The sequence below is a fragment of the Mobula birostris genome, chromosome 2, assembly GCF_030028105.1.
Source record: "Mobula birostris isolate sMobBir1 chromosome 2, sMobBir1.hap1, whole genome shotgun sequence".
Lineage (NCBI taxonomy): Eukaryota > Metazoa > Chordata > Chondrichthyes > Myliobatiformes > Myliobatidae > Mobula > Mobula birostris.
In genome coordinates, this window is record NC_092371.1 from 226,682,705 (window position 1) to 226,701,055 (window position 18,351).

Sequence of the window (18,351 nt, forward strand, 5' to 3'; positions counted from 1 at the left end):
TGTTTTTTCCAATCAGTTGAGGAACAGATTTTAACCTTTTTTTAAGAGTGCACTTAGAATGGATTGCATTTCCTTATAATACAAATGTTTTGTGGCTATGCATGCTGGAAACCATCACCAGCTGTCATAATGTGATTCATTATATTTGTATATTTTCATATATAAATTAATTCAATAAGTCATAAACAATTCTTAACTCAATGACACATTGGACATTCAATTTTAACTTGCATTGTTTATAAATTACAAGCAGAGAAAGATTGTTCTGTGCCTGTGCAATCTTATAAGTTGAACTGTTCAACCGGGAATACAATTGTCAAAATTACCTTAAAGTCTGGCGAGACTTCCATTCTATATATACAGATTCAAATTAAATACTTGATGCACATTGAAACATTTACAACAAAAGTTGTATTGATGCCAGTGCAATTAAATGTTAAACAAAATGTAAGATAAGTTGTGTAAGAACATTTGTATATTTAATTAAAGTTCTTCAGTCTTTCCATTTTGGGTTACAACCAATTGCATGCTGTCAGATTTAGTTAACTATTTATGAATTTCTATGCATTCAACTTCGGATTGAGTTAAATGGACTTGAAGCCATTCATATAATTCATAGTGTATTAAAACATCAAGTATTCAGGAACATATTAAATGACATTTTTCAGATAGAATTATCACCTCTTAATGCTATTTGATTAAACCAAAAGTTGGATCAGGTTAAAGAACAATTATAGTCTTGAAATAGAAAGAACTTCTGGATCTACACCCTGGTCTTCAATTGTTTAGTTTCCACTGGAATCACCTGGGAGAGTCTTAAGCTTTTCAAGCAACTGTTCATCCTTAGAGAGGAGAAAAACATTGTGGTGAGACTTTAATATTTGTTAGCAATCCCTAGAAGTAAGCAGTAATAGAAACAGAACTAGCTATTCAGCCAGGTTCTTTCATTTAGACTGTGGTTAATCAATACCTTAGCACTATTTATCTAATTGAAGTCTTGATTGAATTTGCTTAAATAGAGCTGAGATAATGATCAGCCAAGGATAAGTTAAACAGACAATAGATCTTTGGACAATTTATCCTTGGCTGATCCATTCCTCACAGCTATTTATCCAGGTTTAATCAAAACCTCAATCTGATCATTTCTGAAATTCTGAACATTAGGAAATACAAACCAAATTTACAAAACAAGCCCTAAAGCCAGATAAATGGTTCACTGTGGCCCAACAGCTAAACCTTACTGGGAGGGTGCACGGACTGACGGTACTTTGTACAAATGGATATGACAGTTCAAATAAATAGATGTAAGGGGCCAATCATTTTAAGAGGGAAGTAGAGAAACATTTCTTAAAATAAAACTCTTGGACAAAATACATGGGAAGATTATTTTGATCCAGTCCAAAACTTCCTTTCAAAGGACAATATAAATTATTCTATAAATACTTAATTGCACTATTTATTTATTTTGCAATTTATAGTATTTTTTGCACCTCTGCTGAAAAATAACAAATTTCACAACCTGATTCTAAAACTTTAGTTTCTCTGAAGTATTGGGACTTGAGATGATTTCCATATATTCTCTTTGCAGGGACAGAGATGTGCAGAGCCTGGCATTCCTAGATATGAACAAAGGTTCCACTTGATGAGCATTTAGTTAACATTGAATCACACCAGATTAGATCAAATACTTCCATAAAAAAGAATCCACTAGAGTTTAATAATTTTAATACAGGTATTTACAGTACATCAACCTAAATGCTAAATGGTTAATAACAATGTTGCCTTCTGAGTGAAGAAAACTCATTAGCTCTCATCAACAGTTTGTACACTAAAGAAAAGCAGTTCTTTATCTGGATAGATCTGGGTAAATTATTTTCCTGTTAACTTGTCTGGATCCACTGTACACTAACGAACAATGTTCAAGATGGTGCTGAGCTACATTCTCTTCAGGTCATGGCTCAGTTTTAGCAGTTTTTTAGTGTTTTGGGGGTTAGGGAGTTAGGGGTCAGGTTAAGATCTAGGGACAGGGATATGGGGGAATTGAGAGGCCTGAATGGAGTCAGGAGTCTTCATTCTGTGTACGAAGATTCTAGTTTAAGATGGCGCTCATAAACTTCAGCAACTTCTGGCTGGCGACAGGAAAAACTAAGTATATTGTTCATCACACTTATTCTGGCAAATGGTCATTGCAAGTAATAGTCTACAGCTTCCCTTTGAGCTTGAAGGCAATTCTATGTGGCAGAACCGAGGCAAGCTGAAGCAGCAGGCCTATCACCAAGAACATAAGAAATAGGATCAGGAGTCGGCCATCTGGCCCGTCGAGCCTGCTCTGCCATTCAGTAAGGTCACGGTTAACCTGAACATGGACTCATTTCCACCTACCTGTCTTTTCCCCATAACCCTTAATTTCCCCTACTATGCAAAAATCTATCCAACCTTGTCTTAAATATATTTACTGAGGTAGCCTCCACTGCTTCATTGGGCAGAGCGAGGAGGACCCGAAGTTCAATCATTTTAAACGACATTCCAAAGGCCAAATCGAGACAGTAAAGTTCTGGCACCAGAGCATACCGATTCAACTGACCTTGATGTTTGGATGGAGACTTTATTGCCGTGATGAATCAGAAAGGTCGGGTACAAGCCGAATTGAGGTGATGGGGTCTAAGCACCAGAGCATTCAGATTCGACTGAACTCGATGTTTGTGTGGTGATTTAAGCATAGGACTGAATCGAAGTGGTGGGGTCCTGGCCCCAGAGCGTATCGAGGTGACTGAACCTGATGTTTGTACAGAGATTTAAGTGCCATGGCAGATCAGAAGTGTCGGTTACAGGCCAACTCAAAGCAGGGGGGTCCTGGCCCCACGGCATATCAAGATAATTGAACCTGATGTTTGGACAAGGATTTCGGCGCTGAACCAGATTGAAAAGGTCAGGGTGACGGGGCCCGAGGCAAGCTTTAGATTGCTGCTCCATGAGGTTTGCTCGGCTGTGCGCTGAACTATGGGACTCCTGTGGACTTTAGTTCAGAACGCTATTTGATTGCAAGTTTGTTTTTTCACAGCACATTGGGTGTTCAATGGTCTCTTTTTAATATATGGGTTGTTTTGGGTTTCTTTGTCTTGTGGCTGCCTGTTCGGAGATGAAACTCAAGGTTGTATAATGTATACATTGGTAATAAAAGTACTTTTGAATCTTTGAAGGACGGTCATGCAATGCGGGACATTTGGAATGTTCAGCCATATGTCAGACTGGCAGACTAGCGTGGATGAAAGATGGTGGCAAGTTGCCAGCGGGTTCAGGAGTTGGGGTTCCTGAGTTGGAGTTCTGTGCAAGCAGGAGCAATGAGGTCCGATGATCCACTAGGATTGTGAATCGGTGAAACCAGAGTTCGAGGCCTAATGTTCAGGGTCCTGGCATCAGGGAGGCCAGAGTTCGAGTCCTATGGTTGATGAGGAGGGCCAAATCAGTAGTGCAGAAATAGAGGCCCATCGGCCAGAACCCCGGGTCCATGAGTGCTCTGGGGTTATTGAAGGCCCAACGTATGTGTGTGTGAGTCTGATCGAGGGTGGAGGTCAAAGAAGACAGCCTGTCTTGGGGTGTTGGGGTTAAGGGCTGTGTGTGTGCGCGTGCATGGGAGGGAAGAATGGGGATTGTTTTTCTTTTGTTGTTTGTTGTGTTCTGTTTTGTCGTTCTGCTGGGCATGCTATGTTGGCACCCAAATGGGTGGCGACACTTACTGCCCCCAGCATACCCATATTAATGCAAATGGCACATTTCACTTAGTATGGTTCGATCTTTACATGATAAATAAACATGTATCTTGAAGTGCTTAAGTATCCACACTACATGGAATGATTTAGTTAAAATATTCTAATACAGCAATCCAAATACTGGACATTTGGACCCCGAAGAGAAGTGCAGAATCTTGGGATAAACACTGGGTGTTTAGGAGTAAATTGGGCAGCTTGTTCAAAAAAGATCTGGTAGGATAGGCTCTGATAATCAAGGTGCTGTGATTATTTTCAGATGCTTACGAATTATTGAATTGAATGGCCTGCTAACCAGGGACAATCCCAAGCAATCTTCAACGTAAAACAAAATCTTCAAATAATTTAAACCCATGACATATACCTTTCATGTACTGTAACACAAAACTTTGGATCAATGTAGTCAATTAATTAAAACTAACTTTAGAACTGAACAATTATAGCAGACTCAAAGTATACTTTCGGCATGAGTTCAATAACAAGAGGGAAGAGTGCCTGCCCAATTTATCTTCCAATCCCAGGAGTGTTAAAATGAATCTTTGTGTGTCCATCTTTCTTATAACAACCAAGGATTATCTATGTTACTAACCATGTTAGTAACCAGACGAGCAGTTATGCTACTATGTTAGTAACCAGACGAGCAGTTATGTTACTAACTATGTTAGTAAACAACTCAGAGAGAAATGATTTGCATTTTCACTTACAACATTATTATTCATCAAATGAAAACAAAATACTCACTGTGATAAACCAGTAAGAATTTGCTCTATACATCATTCTTGATATAAATCCCATCTGACTAGCTGGAGCTAGTACATGCAAGTGTAGATGAGCTACTGAGCAAAATGGTGGCCAGTGAAAGCCAAGCCTGCAAAAAAACCCAGAATTAAGTAACTATACTCAACATAAGTTTCACAAAAATCTCAGCAACAAAGCTTCAATAAAAAAATTAATTAGGTCAGTTAGATGAAACCTAAATATTAAATTTAAACAATGTTTATTTTTAACTTAATGTTTTCAAAGTACAGCAGTGGATAAAAATAATTCAATCCAAGTTGGAGAAAATGTGCCTTAATATTTACAGCAAAATTGAAGATGCACAAAAGTAAACAACAGGAATTCTGCAGATGCTGGAAATACAAGCAACACACAGCAAAGTTGCTGGTGAACGCAGCAGGCCAGGCAGCATCTCTAGGAAGAGGTACAGTCAGGACGAAGGGTCTCAGCCTGAAACATCGACTGTACCTCTTCCTAGAGATGCTGCCTGGCCTGCTGCGTTCACCAGCAACTTTGATGTGTGTTGCTTGCACAAAAGTAATGTGGCATCAGGATATCTTAAATTTTCTAACTCTCCATGTTTCGACATTGAGGGCAGCTCTGACTAGATGTTGACAGAGGGGATCTGTCACATTACCACAAACTGGAAAAACGCCAGCCACAAGTGCATATTCACAAAGTAACCTACCCAGCCATTGTATGTCACCTTCCCTCAACAATGCAATGTTAGATTAAATTTAAATTCAAGCATTCTAATTTGTTTTGCAGCAATACAAAATAATGAACCATTTTAAAAGATGAACCACCAATAAATTTCATAAAATCGTGATTCATTTAATGTTGCATAGTAATTTGTCATTTTAGTTAGTCTAAATGCTATTCATGCCTTTCTTGACAACTGCTATAAAGTTCATTGCTTCTCAAAACTAACATACATCCTAACTATAATTTCTTTGGAATAAAATTATTGGCATACAAGCAGTCAATTTCTACAATAGTGTACATACCTCACATCGGACAGATCGTCTATGCCATTTTGAAGGAGTACATTTTTCCCAACAGTCACCATCGCTTCAACTGTTTATCAAAGCAGAATTTTACAACATAAAAAATTCTCCAACAAATCAAAATAAACTTACAAAATGGACACAGGTAATTTAAAGCCATCTAAATTTGTGGTTTTACAATCATTGACTTCTCTCATTTTACCTGCCAGTTATCACTGCATTGTAATGGTGATACATGGGCTTTCTACTATATCTAACTAGTAAAAGTCGCATACATGTGGTGTGCAGAAAAAGCTCAGCAGATCAGACAGCATCTGTGCAAACAATAACAGTTAACATTTCAGGTTGTGAACTCTTCACTAGGACTGAGAAAGTAATAAATGAGTTGGTTAAATTGCAAAGATATGCTGCTTGATCTGTCAAATATTTCCATTTATAGTTTTGTTGTGGTTGGTAAACATACAACATAGTTACCAATGCTGGTACTGAGTAATCCCAGTGGTAAACAGAGAAAAACCATAAGACTATAAGGTATACAAGCAGAATTAGGCCATTTGGGCCATCAAGTCTTCTCCACCATTTCATCATGGCTGATCCATTTTCCCTCTTAACCCCAAACTCCTGCTTTCTCTCGGTAGCCCTTCATGCCCTGACCAATCAAGAATCTATCAACCTCTGCCTTAAATATACGTTAAGACTTGGCATCCACTGCTACCAGATTCACCACTCTCCCTCTTAAAAAAAAATTCCTCCTCATCTCCATTTTAGAAGGACACCCCTCTATTCTGAGGCTATGTCCTCTGGTCTTAACTCTCCCACCAAAGGAAACTTCCTCTCCACATCCACTCTATCAAGGTCTTTCACCATTTGACAGGTTTCAATGAGGTCACCCCTCATTCTTCTGAATTCTAGTGAATACAGGCCCAGAGCCATCAAATGCTCTTTGTATGACAAGCCTTTCAATCCTGGAATCATTTTCATGAACCTTCTTTGAACTTCTCCAGTTTCAGCACATGCTTTCTAAGATAAGGGGCCCAAAATTACTCACAATGCTCCAAGTGAGGCATCATCAGTGCTTTATATTCTAGTCCTCTCGAATTGAATGCTAACATCACATTTGCTTTCCCCACAACAGTATCAACCTGCAAATTAACTTTTAGGGAATCCTGCACAAGGTCTCCCAACTCCCCTTGCGCCTCAGTTTTTTGTATTTTCTCTCCATTTAGACAACAGTCAACCCTTTCATTTCTTCTACCAAAGTGCATGACCAGACAAATCCCGACACTATATTCCATCTGCCACTTCTTTGCCCGTTCTCCTAATTGTTGTAAGTCCTTCTGTAGCCTCTCTACTTCCTCAAAATTACCTGCTCCTCCAACTATCTTCATATCATCTGTAAACTTTGCAACAAAGCCATCAATTCCATCGTCCAAATCATTGACATATAATGTAAAAAGAATCATTCCAACACAGACCCCTGTGGAACACCACTAGTCATCGATCACTAACCAGAAAGCACTTCCTTTATTCCCACTCTTTTCTCCTGCCATTCAGCCACTGCTTTATCCATGCTAGAATCTTTCCTGTAATACCACGGGCTCTTATCTTGTTAAGCAGCCTCATATATGGCACCTTGTCAAAAGCCTTCTGAAAATCCAAGTATGCAACATCAACTGATTTTCCTTTGTCGCTTCCGCTTGTTAATTCTTCAAAGAATTCCAACAGATTTGCCAGACAAGATTTTCCCTTGAGAAAACCATGCTGACTGCGGCCTATTTTATCATGTGCCTCCAGATACTCAGAAACCACATCCTTAACAATTGACTCCAACATCTTCCCAACCACTGAGGTCAAACTAATTGGCCTATGATTTCCTCTCCTTTCTTTTGCCTCTCTCCCTTCTTGAAGAATGCAGTGACATTTACAATTTTCCAGTCTTGTGGAACCATTCCAGAATCTAGTGATACTTGAAAGATCCGTAATCACTCCAGCCACCTCTTTCAGAACCCTGCGGTGTACACCATCTACCTTCAGACCTTTCAGTTTCTCAAGAGTTTTCTCTCTAGTAGTGGTAACTTCACATACTTCATGATCCCTGACACCTGGAACTTCCACCATGCTGTTAGTGTCTTCCACAGTGAAGACTGATGCAAAATGCTTGTTCAGTTCATCTGCCATTTCCTTGCACCCCATTACTACCTCTTCAGCATTGTTTTCCAGTAGTCCGATATCCACTCTTGCTTCTCTTTTACACTTTTATGTATCTAAAGAAACTTCTGGTAATCAAAAACATTGGTAATCAATCAATGAATGGTTAAAATCAATCCCGCAAATATTGGAAATCAGAAATGCAAACAGGAACTGCAAGAATACTCAGCAAGTCTAGGCAGTTTGCAATATTAGTCAAACTGAAAGGTCTTAAGGTGCATAAGTCACCTGAACCAGATAGACTACAGCTCAGAGTCCTGAAAGAGGTTGCTGAAGAGATAATGGATGCATTGGTCATGATCTTTCAAGAATCACATGATTCCGGCCTGATCCCAGAGGACTGGAAAATTGCAAATGTCACTCCACTCTTTAAGAAGGGAGAAAGCAAAAGAGAGGAAATTATAGGCCGCTTGGCCTAACCTCAGTGGTTGGGAAAGTGTTGGAATCCATTATTAAGGATGAGGTTACAGGGTACTTGGAGACTAATGATAAAATAAATCAAATTCAGCATGTTTTCTGTAAAGGGAAATCTTGCCTGACAAATCCGACAGGCTGACAGGCAGGAGGCAGCAAATGGGAATAAAGGGGGCCTTTTCTGGTTGGCTGCCAGTGACTAGTGGTGTTCCTCAGGGGTCAGTATTGAGGCCACTGCTTTCCACATGGTTTGTCAATGATTTAGGTAGTGGAATTGATGGTTCTGTTGCAAAGTTTGCGGATGATACGAAAGTGGGTGGAGGAGCAGGTAGTGCTGAGGAAGCAATGCGATTACAGCAGGACTTAGACAAATTGGAAGAATGGACAGAAAAGTGGCAGATGAAATACAGTGTTGGAAAATGTATGATAATGCATTTTGGTAAAGGGAACAATAGTGCAGACTATTATCTAAATGGGAAGAAAATACAAACATTAAAGGTGCAAAGGGACTTCGGAGTCCTAGTGCAAGGCTCCCAGGCTAATTCACAGGTTGAGTCTGTGGTAAGGAAGACAAATGAAGGAGAAGATGGCGGCACGACACAGCGCACAGTGATGAATATCTGTTATTTGTCAAGTAGGGTGTCGTGAACAATCCTGATTTGATGGAAACAGACGTGAGAGCACGGAGGAACATCTGGTGAAACTTCTGAAATGCCTGTTTCGCTGCCACTGCGACTGTGTGATCCAGAATCTCCAGAGGGGAAGGCCCCGAGTCCTTGGCTTTGCTCGTTGCTTGGCGGCCGGGGCGGGGCCGAAACGCTCAGCAGAGATGGTGCTCGGTGTCAGAGGCTCGAAGTTTTCAGATGGACTGAAAGAGTCAGCTGTGGTCAGGTGCTTCCAGGTGCTGCATCGGCAAGTTTGCGGCACTGGAGGTTCATGGCAGGGAGAGTTTCTCCCTTCTACCGTCTGCGTGAGATGATGAGGCTATCGGGACTTTGAGACTTTTTTTACTGTGCCCATGGTCTGCTCTTTATCAAATTACGGTATTGCTTTGCACTGTTGTAACTATATGTTATAATTATGTGGTTTTTGTCAGTTTTAGTCATGGTCTGTCCTGTGTTTCTGTGATATCATACTGGAGGAACATTGTATCATTTCTTAATGCATGCATTTCTAAATGACAATAAACGAGAACTGAGTGTCCTCATAATCTAATCTAATCTAATCTAAAATGCAATGTTGGCATTTATTTCAAGGGGAATCGAATATAAAAATAAGGAGATAATGCTGAAGCTTTATGAGACAGTAGTCAGGCCGCACTTGGAGTATTGTCAACAGTTTAGGGCCTCATAGCTCAGTAACGATGTATTGTCATTGGAGAGAGTCCAGAAGAGGTTCATGAGGATGATTTTGGGAATAAAAGAGTTAACATATAAGGAGTGTTTGGCAGCCTTGGGTCTGTACTCACTGGAATTTAAAAGAATGCGTGGGGATCTCATTGAAACCTACCGAATGTTAAAAGGACTAGATAAGGTGGATGTGGAGGATGTTCAGAACTAGAGGGCACAGCCTCAAAATTGAGGGGCTTCTTTAGAGTAGAAGTAAGGAGGATTTTTTTTAAGTCAAAGAGTGGTGAATTTGTGGAATGCTTTGCCACAAACTGCAGTGGAGGCCAAGTCCGTGGGTGTATTCAAAGCAAAAGTTGATAGTTTCCTGATTGGTTGAGACATCAAGGGATATGATGAGAGGGCAGGAGTATGGAGGCAAATGGAACCTGGGATCAGTTATGGCAGAGTGGACTTGATGAGCTAAAATGCCTACAATTCTGCTCCTATGTCTTATGGTCAGGTGGATATATACAGGAAAAACTTCAGATCATCTCTTTAGCACCTTCTTTCATCTTACTCCATTAACACTTTTGTAGTTTATTCATTCATACCTTTCACACAATCACTGCCTCTTGTACTCGACCCATCTTCCTTCCACTTTTCCTCTCCTTCATAAAACATGTTGAGCTGAATCCAGCTAGCCAAGTTTCATCTCATAGAATCATCATCCCTGGATGTCCTATGACCATACTAACCTAGTCCTGATGACCATACTAATCAATGCAGCCTCCAGCCTATCTAAATCTGCAGAACTGCCAATGACGCATAAGAAAGCCCCTTTCCTAAAACTCCAAGAATTTCAAGAGTCAGGAAACCTCTTGCCCCAACTTTATTGACTGTTAAAGCCAAGAAGATTTTCTATTAGTTCATAAATGTTTCTCACAATGAGGCATTCAAAAACTACTAAGAGCGATAATTATATAATATGGAAAAGGCCATTCAGCCTAGCACATCCACTCTTGACCAATGGGCACCAATCCATATCAATCCCATTTTCTAGCACTTGTCCCACAGCTTTCTCTGCCTAGGTCTTTCAACTGTTCATCAGAATACTTCCTAAATGCTCTTAGTAACTCTGCTTGCACCACTGTCTTAGGTGATGCATTCCAGGTACAGAGTAATACAGCACAGACCCTTTGGCCCAGATGGTCCATGCTGACCACAGCATCCTCTCTGCTAGTCCTAGCCGCCTGCATTTGGCCCATAATTCTCCAAGTCCCTCCCGTCCATGTATCTACCCAAACATCTCTTAAATTTTGCAGTTGTCTCTGCCTCAGCCACTTCCTTTGGCAGCTCATTTGAGTTACGCACTACCCTCTGTATAAAGAAGTTACCGCTCAATCTTTTTTAAACTTTTCCACACTTATTTTGTATCTGTTCCCTCTAGTTTTGGGCTCTCCAACCCTGGGGAAAATATGATGACTGTTCACCCTATCAATACTTTTCATGATAAACCTTGATGTGGTTATACCTCATTCTCCTGTACTCCAAGGAATAAAGATCCAGCATAGCCACCCTCTTCCTATAACTCTGGCCCTCTAGTCCAGACAGCATTTTCGCAAACCTCCAGCTTGACCATGTTTTTCTTAGGGTGACCTAAACTGTACACTGTATTTCAAGTGTGGCCTCACCAATGATTTGTGTAAATGCAACATAATGTCCTTACTCCTAAACTCGATGCCCTGACCAAAGGAGGCCATCACGCTAAACACCGCCTTTACTACCCTGTCTACTTACGTTACCATTTTCAGTGAACCATGCCCTTGCACTCCAGGTCCCAGTGCCCTCCAATCCTTGTATGAATCCATCTCTGCTTTAATTGTATCACCTCATATTTATCTAGGTTGAAATCCATTTGCCATTCCTCTGCCCATCTCCCTAACCGATCAAGATCTCTCTGTAGTTCCTCCTTCACTTATCAACAAGACCCCATAATTACTATCATCATGGACTTGCCACTCTCTGAGTTAAAAAAAGATACCCAAAAGACATTGTAATACTGCTTACCCCTCCCCTCTCTTGTTCTATCATAATCTTCACACTATAATGAAATTATATGAAAACATTAGAAATGAAAAATGCTAATTTAATCACAAATAATTTAAAAACAAAAAGGAGCTTGCCTTACAATACATCGCTACAATCCTAAATGAAACTTGGAGGTCTCAAATGCTGCACCGACTAACCCGCCACAGAATCCAAGAGGGGTCTGCAGTTTAAGGGATTGTGTCCTCAGATATAATGTAACCTGCTGTCAATCACTTCAGGCTGTCTGTATTTGTAAAACACACATGAAAACAACAGATATTTTGTCATTTCAATGGCTAAACATCTGGGATGCTGTCACCTCAACAGTTAAATGCCAGTGTTCCATCCAGAGCCAGTGAAAAGCATGTTGTTTCATCCCCAACTTTATTCAGTTCTGCTAAAAAATAAGACCATAAGACAAAGGAGTAAAATTAGGCAGTTCAGCCCATCGAGTCTGCTCCATCATTCAATCGTAGCTGATTTATTTTCCCTGCCTTCGACCTGTAAGCTTCAACACCCTTACTAATTAGGTACATATCAACCTCTGCTTTAAATATACTCACAGCTGTCTATGGCAATAAATTCTACATTCACCACCCTCAGGCTAAAGAAATTCCCCTCATCTTTGTGCAAAAGATATATCCTATTCTGAGGCTGTGCCTTCTGGTCCCAGACTCTCCCACTACTGGAAATATCCTCTCCATGTCTACTCTATCTCTATCTAGACTTTCAATACTGGTTGGTTTCAATTATATCCCCCCTCATTTTTCTAAGCTCCAGTGAATACAGAGCTTCATATGTTAACCCTTTCATTTCCAGGGTCATTCTCGTAAACCTTTCTCTGGACCCTCTCCATTGCCAGCACATCCTTTCTTAAATATGGGGCCTAAAAGTGGTCGTATACTCCAAATGCAGTCTGACCAATGACTTAAAAAGCCTCTTACCATTACAACTTTCTTTTATATTTTAGTCCTTAGGCAATTAATGCTAACATTACATTTGTCTTCTTTACCATTGACTCAACTTGTCTTCTTTACCATTGACTCAACTTGCAAGTTAACCTTTAGGGAGTTCTGCACTAGGACTTCCAAATCCCTTGGCACCTCTCTTTCTGCACTTGCTCCCCATTTAGAAAATAGTCTACACTTTTATTCCTTTTACCAAAGTGCATGACCATACACTTCCCTACACTGAATTCCATCTGCTAAATCACTGACTTGAAATACTAAAAAAAAATGTCTTTCTCCTGAGATGCTGCCTAACCCAGGTTTCTATATCTAAACCGGGTCATTGGTCTGTCAAAAGTTAAAGAGTTTTTTTTTGGAAAACTTTCATTATGCATTTGCAAAGTTTTTACAAGAACTTTTCAACAGATAAAGGATACTGTAAAGAGTTGGAATATGATTTAAAACAAAAAAAAAGTCCCTCTGATTTCTTTAAAAAAATTGTTTCACAATCTCACCTATTGGTATGTGTTCCTTTTTCAGAGATTTGCAATTTCCAACATGTTTCCTTGGCACTACAAGATAATGATGGGGTGCACCAGGTCGGATGTCCCGAAAACAAGCAAACTGTTCATCCTGAACAAAATAAAATGCAATGGTTTAAATATTCACACCTCAGCATGTTATTTTAAGGATATAATTATTAGGAGATATTTTGTGTTATATGTGATACTAAGCAGACCCGGAACTTGGTAAATGCAGAATTCTAATCACAATATCTGATTTCCCAAATTCACTTTCATTAACTTCTTTAGCTCCCAGACTACATCCCCAGTGCCTCCTCTCTCTCTTTCCAGCAATTACATTAAAACTGTAAAGAATTTTGATTTATGATGCATAGTGAAAGAAAATAGGAACTGCAAATTCAAAGCAGTGACAAATAACTGCAAAATCTATATAAAGCTACAAATAAAATTATTTCTTTATTTAACTACAGTAAAACAATTTCCATCAACAATTTTAGAGCATACATTAGCAGTCCAATTATTCACTACTTTATTGCTTTATCACATTTCACTGAGATGGGTGGGCTTGATGCAATGACAGGCAGGCTAAATGTCACTCAGGAGTCTCAGATCCCCGTGTTCAGTAATTTGCAGTCTGCTTTGTTGTTTTGAAAGAAGTTGTCGACAACTGCAATGAAACTGTGCTCCACTAATTATGTCGGAAAGGTAATAGAGAACATCTTGACCTTTTTCCAAGGTGCAATATAGTGTTCAGAAATTTCTTTCTGCAACCAAAAGTCTTGAAATGATTTTTGAACCTTGGCTTCAGCCAAATCATTTCATAATGAGATCAAGTCTTCCTCCATCCTTCCTGCTAATTCCTCATTACCAGTGTTAGGAATGGATTTATTAACCAATCTGGAATTTGGATAGTGGGAAGTTGCTGAAATTTCTGTCATGTCTTTATGCAGCTCACCCAGGTGTGCAGAGTATACCTGAAGATCATCTTGTATTCTTTCTTTCTCTTCCAACTCAGAGAGGCTCAGAAATTGGAAAAGGTCACAAAGACTGATGTTGCACTTAAATAGGGCTAACTTGGACAGAAATGTGAAGATGACTGATTTGACTTTGATAAGATTCACATAGTTTCCTTGCAATTGAAGATTGATTTCAGTAAACTTTGTGAATAATTGCAACAGATAAGCAATGTCATGCTTAATATTCTTAAGTTGTTCGTTGAATGAAGCATTTGAGTTTTCAAATAATTTTATCAGTTTCAAAAAGTGCATTGCCATGTTTCAGGTAGTTTTCTTTTGAGAAACATCTGACTTCTGTATGCAACAGGAAGTGTTCAAACTGTTCATCATTCGCAATACAAAGCTCTCAAAATAGTCGACAATTGAGAGAATGGAACTTAATTTTAGTTACCTCTAAGATAATAGTATTTAATATCTGTACAGCTGATCACTTACGCTTTTTGCGACAAGATGCTGTGAATTACACAGTGAACGGTAAACATTAGGTACAGCTTTTTTCAAGAAAGTAATAACCCCATGGTGGCATCCTTTTATTGATAATGCCCTATATGTTGCATAAGTAATGATGATGGTGAGCAGAATGTCCTTCTTTGAAAAATTGTTCAACAAACCAAAATACTTCTGTTTCAAGTGCCCTTGAAAATAATAACTTGGACCATGCTTTCACCTTGTATGATGAGGATATAACCAGGAAGCAAAGATTCATTGCCTGGCAAAGTTGACTCATCCACCTGCAAGAGCAAATTCTGGTGTCCTAAATATGATACACAATGTGTATTTTACATTCTCAGACATTTTATCTATTTTTTCTTTGAACAGAGTTGTCACTGAGCTGAATCACTTCAATTATTTGATCTGGTGACTTATGAAAAACCATACTCAGAACCTCCCTTACTGCTGGCAGAATCAGTTCTTCTCCAATTGTATGGGCTTTCCAGATATAGCAATGAAATGTATGAGGCACGCAAACCATCACTGTTTTGGTGTGAAGTGCTTGCAAACATGTTTTGAAGTGTTTTCCATTTCAGAAAGTTTTTACAAAGTGACTGAAGGTAAACCAGGTTCTTATTTGATTTATGAGAGTGTATTCTCTTCAAATCCTCCAAGAAGACCACAACCTTGTTGTTGCGTTTGGAGACTGGTGTGCCTCAATGACCCAGAGAGCTATGTTGTGTGGAATCAAAGCTTTATGCTTTGGCTCTTGGTAGGGTCAAACATGCCAAAACAGGTCAAAAGGTAGAGGCCAGACTAAGAATGGTCCACCGGTTCTCCAGGTTTGGGGGTTTAGCTCAGGGCTAACAACTTTGACTAGTAAAGCAAAATTGTTATGGAAATAGCAATGAAGAATCCTTCTACATCTGAGTGTGACAGCATTTCTGTCTCCACTCTGGACCTGTGTGACTGACCGTAGTGAAAACCGAGAGGAAGCTTCTGACGTGATGAAGGAAGCCTTGAACACCGGCAGAGATTGTGAACTTTCATTGCTGCCCTAAACACCAGATGTGTAATGACAGTAAGTATTCTCTTCAAATGTTAAAGGAACCTGGACGGTTTCATTGCTTCATTTGAAAAAAAAACATACATCATCACACAACAGACATGTTAGCTGTGACTGGTTGCTTAGTACTGGTATAAATCCATTATTTCAGGTACTCTACACTTTTTTGTTTGGTCCGCTTCTGCCATTTTCATTATGGATTAACAACCATGGTCAATCAGCTTTGGTTTAAATCCAACCTCAAGTGCTGCGATCAAAAAAGGGGAAAGTTATGATGTCATCATATCTCAGGCAAAAACAGACTCTGCCTGAAAGTACATAATGTGGGGCAGCAATATCTCAGTTGGGCCATAGGCTAGAGAAATGCTGTCAAGACTATTCAAAAGGACAGATTCTGAACTTCACCCCATTAAACACTGTACCTTAATTCACAGGAACTCTGTCATTGCATGATTAGAGTATGGGAATCGTACTAACACTGTACTACAGTAGTGAACAGCAATAATGCGTGGGCTGGGTCTGGAAGTAACACAAATTCCTTCAGTCCAGATTTATCATGATATGCCAAATACAGAAGTGTCACATTGTTGTTCAATAACTATAATGCAGTTCGAACAAAGTCTAAAAGAACAGTGGATTAGCAGTGATTACACTGCAATTGTAATCATTTATGGGGCACTGATGATCCAATGCTTATAAGATGTAATAAATTTCTTAAAATAAGCCTGTAATCCCTCAGCTGCTCCACTTGCTACTGAGCACCCCTTTATCTTTATCACCCGTTTAGAGACTCCCACTGCTACCAGGGCTTGATGTCGCCCACTTTGGGAACGACTGATTAACACATTGAAATATCTACTGTGCTATGTTAAATTAGTAGTATTTTAAATCTGATGTTCTTATTGGATGTTGCATTACAAATTTGCTGAGAGGCATTGATCGTGTGGATAGTCAAGAGGCTTTTTCCCAGGACTGAAATGGTTGCCACAAGAGGACACAGGTTTAAGGTCCTGGGGAGTAGGTACAGAGGAGATGTCAGGGGTATTTTTTTTCACGCAGAGAGTGGTGGGTGTGTGGAATGGGCTGCCACCAATGGTGCTGGAGGCAGATACGATAGGGTCTTTTAAGAGATTTTTGGATGGGTACATGGAGCTTGGAAAAATAGAGGGCTACCAGTAATTTCTAAGGTAGGGACATGTTTGGTACAACTTTGTGGGCCAAAGGGCCTGTAGGTTTTCTATGTTTCTATGCTCACAAAATTAGACTTCTACATATTTTACAAAACCATCCAGCATATAACACTATGCTGTCATTAACTCAATTAGCAGAATGTGTGTGATGATGTTTAGTATCTTAAGTAAGCTACTTCAATTGTAGTGAAATCAGTATCACTTTCACATAGCCCAAATAGCACCTATATTTTTGTCCATTACTAACAGTCACTTCAGAAGAAGCTTCCATTCCAACTATCTGCTTTTTCTTCTTTTCTCAGTTTTAATGAAGAGTCCCAAGTCTGAAATGTTACCTTTCTTTCCACAGATGCTGCCTGTGACCTGCTGAGTGTTTAAAGTATTTTCTGTTCTTTTTTTCCTCGATTTGATTTCCAGTATTGGCAGTTTTTATTTTAATTATCTCTTCTTTTTCTCCTCACATTTTCAAATTGGTAATACAAAGTAATGTACATTTATTTCAGTCCCACTTATCTTCATTCATTTCCCTCATACAGATTGCATAATTGACCATAATTGTAGTAGTACATTTAGGTGGTTTTAACTTGCAGCACATTAGATATGCTGTGGTTGGTTTGGTTAATAACTCATTCTCTAAATTTCTTTCCACTCTATTTCAGTGTGAGATTGGGGTCTCGAGTGGTTTTAAGAAAAAGATTCAACTTTGATTTCGAGTGTGCTGCACTTGAACAGAATCAGAATGGTTATTAACAATGTTAAGTTCCATAATAAAGTACATCAACTATCAACCTCACCACTATCAACCCTTTCTCCCCATCTCCATGCCACCCTCCACTCCCCAGCCCGAGTGATGAAACTGAACAGGGAGGAAGCCATCCGACCTCCCTTCACCCCGAGGACAGCTCCGCCGCCTCACCCAATGCACCAGGTCCGCCGGCTGCTCTTTACTCCCGATTTTACAGAAGATGCATTTTTTATCGAAGCTGCTCCCAGCCTCTGCCAGGGCCGAAGTGCGACCGGGGGAAGCGGCGGGATCCTCGGAATCTCTCGGGGCGGGGGCCGTCCCTGGCAACGGAGTACCGGATGGTGCGGGGGTCGAAGACACGACGGGTGTCAAGGCGGGCGCTGGAGTTGGGCTGACGGACTCCCTTCCGGCCACATCGGGAGCCTGCGACTCTCCCGAGGCCGAAACCTGGGCGTCAACAGCCGCCGCTACCGCCGCCATGACAACGCGATCCGAGAGCATCGACTAGCGGCAATCGCACTCCGATATCGTCGATTCATATCAATCGCACCCGAGAATTGGATCGGCTCAGAGTCAATTGTCTCAATCACTGGATCTTCCTGGCCTTCCTTGGGTGTTTATTCGTACTTATTGCACATCAGCGCTTTAACATTTCTGAAGTCATCGAGTCATAAGCATAGAAACATGCCCTTCGGCCCAACTGGTCCATGCTGACCAAAATCCCCAATTTAAGCTAGTTCTATTCGCCCGCTTTTGGCACAAAACGTTGCTTATCCATGTACCTGAAATAGGATATCTCCCTTGCAATGGAAAATTATACAAAATGAACGCCAGATTTAAAA

The 18,351-nt window shown here is 40.0% G+C and overlaps 1 protein-coding gene across 2 annotated transcripts; it reads right to left on the bottom strand.

The window, feature by feature from the left end:
* Nucleotides 1-161: 161 nt before the first annotated feature.
* hint3 (histidine triad nucleotide binding protein 3) lies at nucleotides 162-18,008 on the bottom strand. 2 transcript variants are annotated; one of them, XM_072251560.1, is made up of 6 exons: nucleotides 17,681-18,008; nucleotides 13,052-13,169; nucleotides 5,552-5,621; nucleotides 4,509-4,635; nucleotides 1,520-1,616; nucleotides 162-842 (listed from the first exon to the last, which is right to left on the bottom strand). In XM_072251560.1, the coding sequence occupies exons 1-6, from the start codon at nucleotides 17,987-17,989 to the stop codon at nucleotides 838-840; spliced, it is 726 nt and encodes a 241-aa protein (XP_072107661.1). In that variant the 5' UTR covers nucleotides 17,990-18,008; the 3' UTR covers nucleotides 162-837. The 2 variants fall into 2 exon arrangements, with proteins under 2 accessions (XP_072107661.1, XP_072107662.1); XM_072251561.1 differs by lacking the exon at nucleotides 1,520-1,616 and having other exon boundaries at nucleotides 193-842.
* Nucleotides 18,009-18,351: the final 343 nt, after the last annotated feature.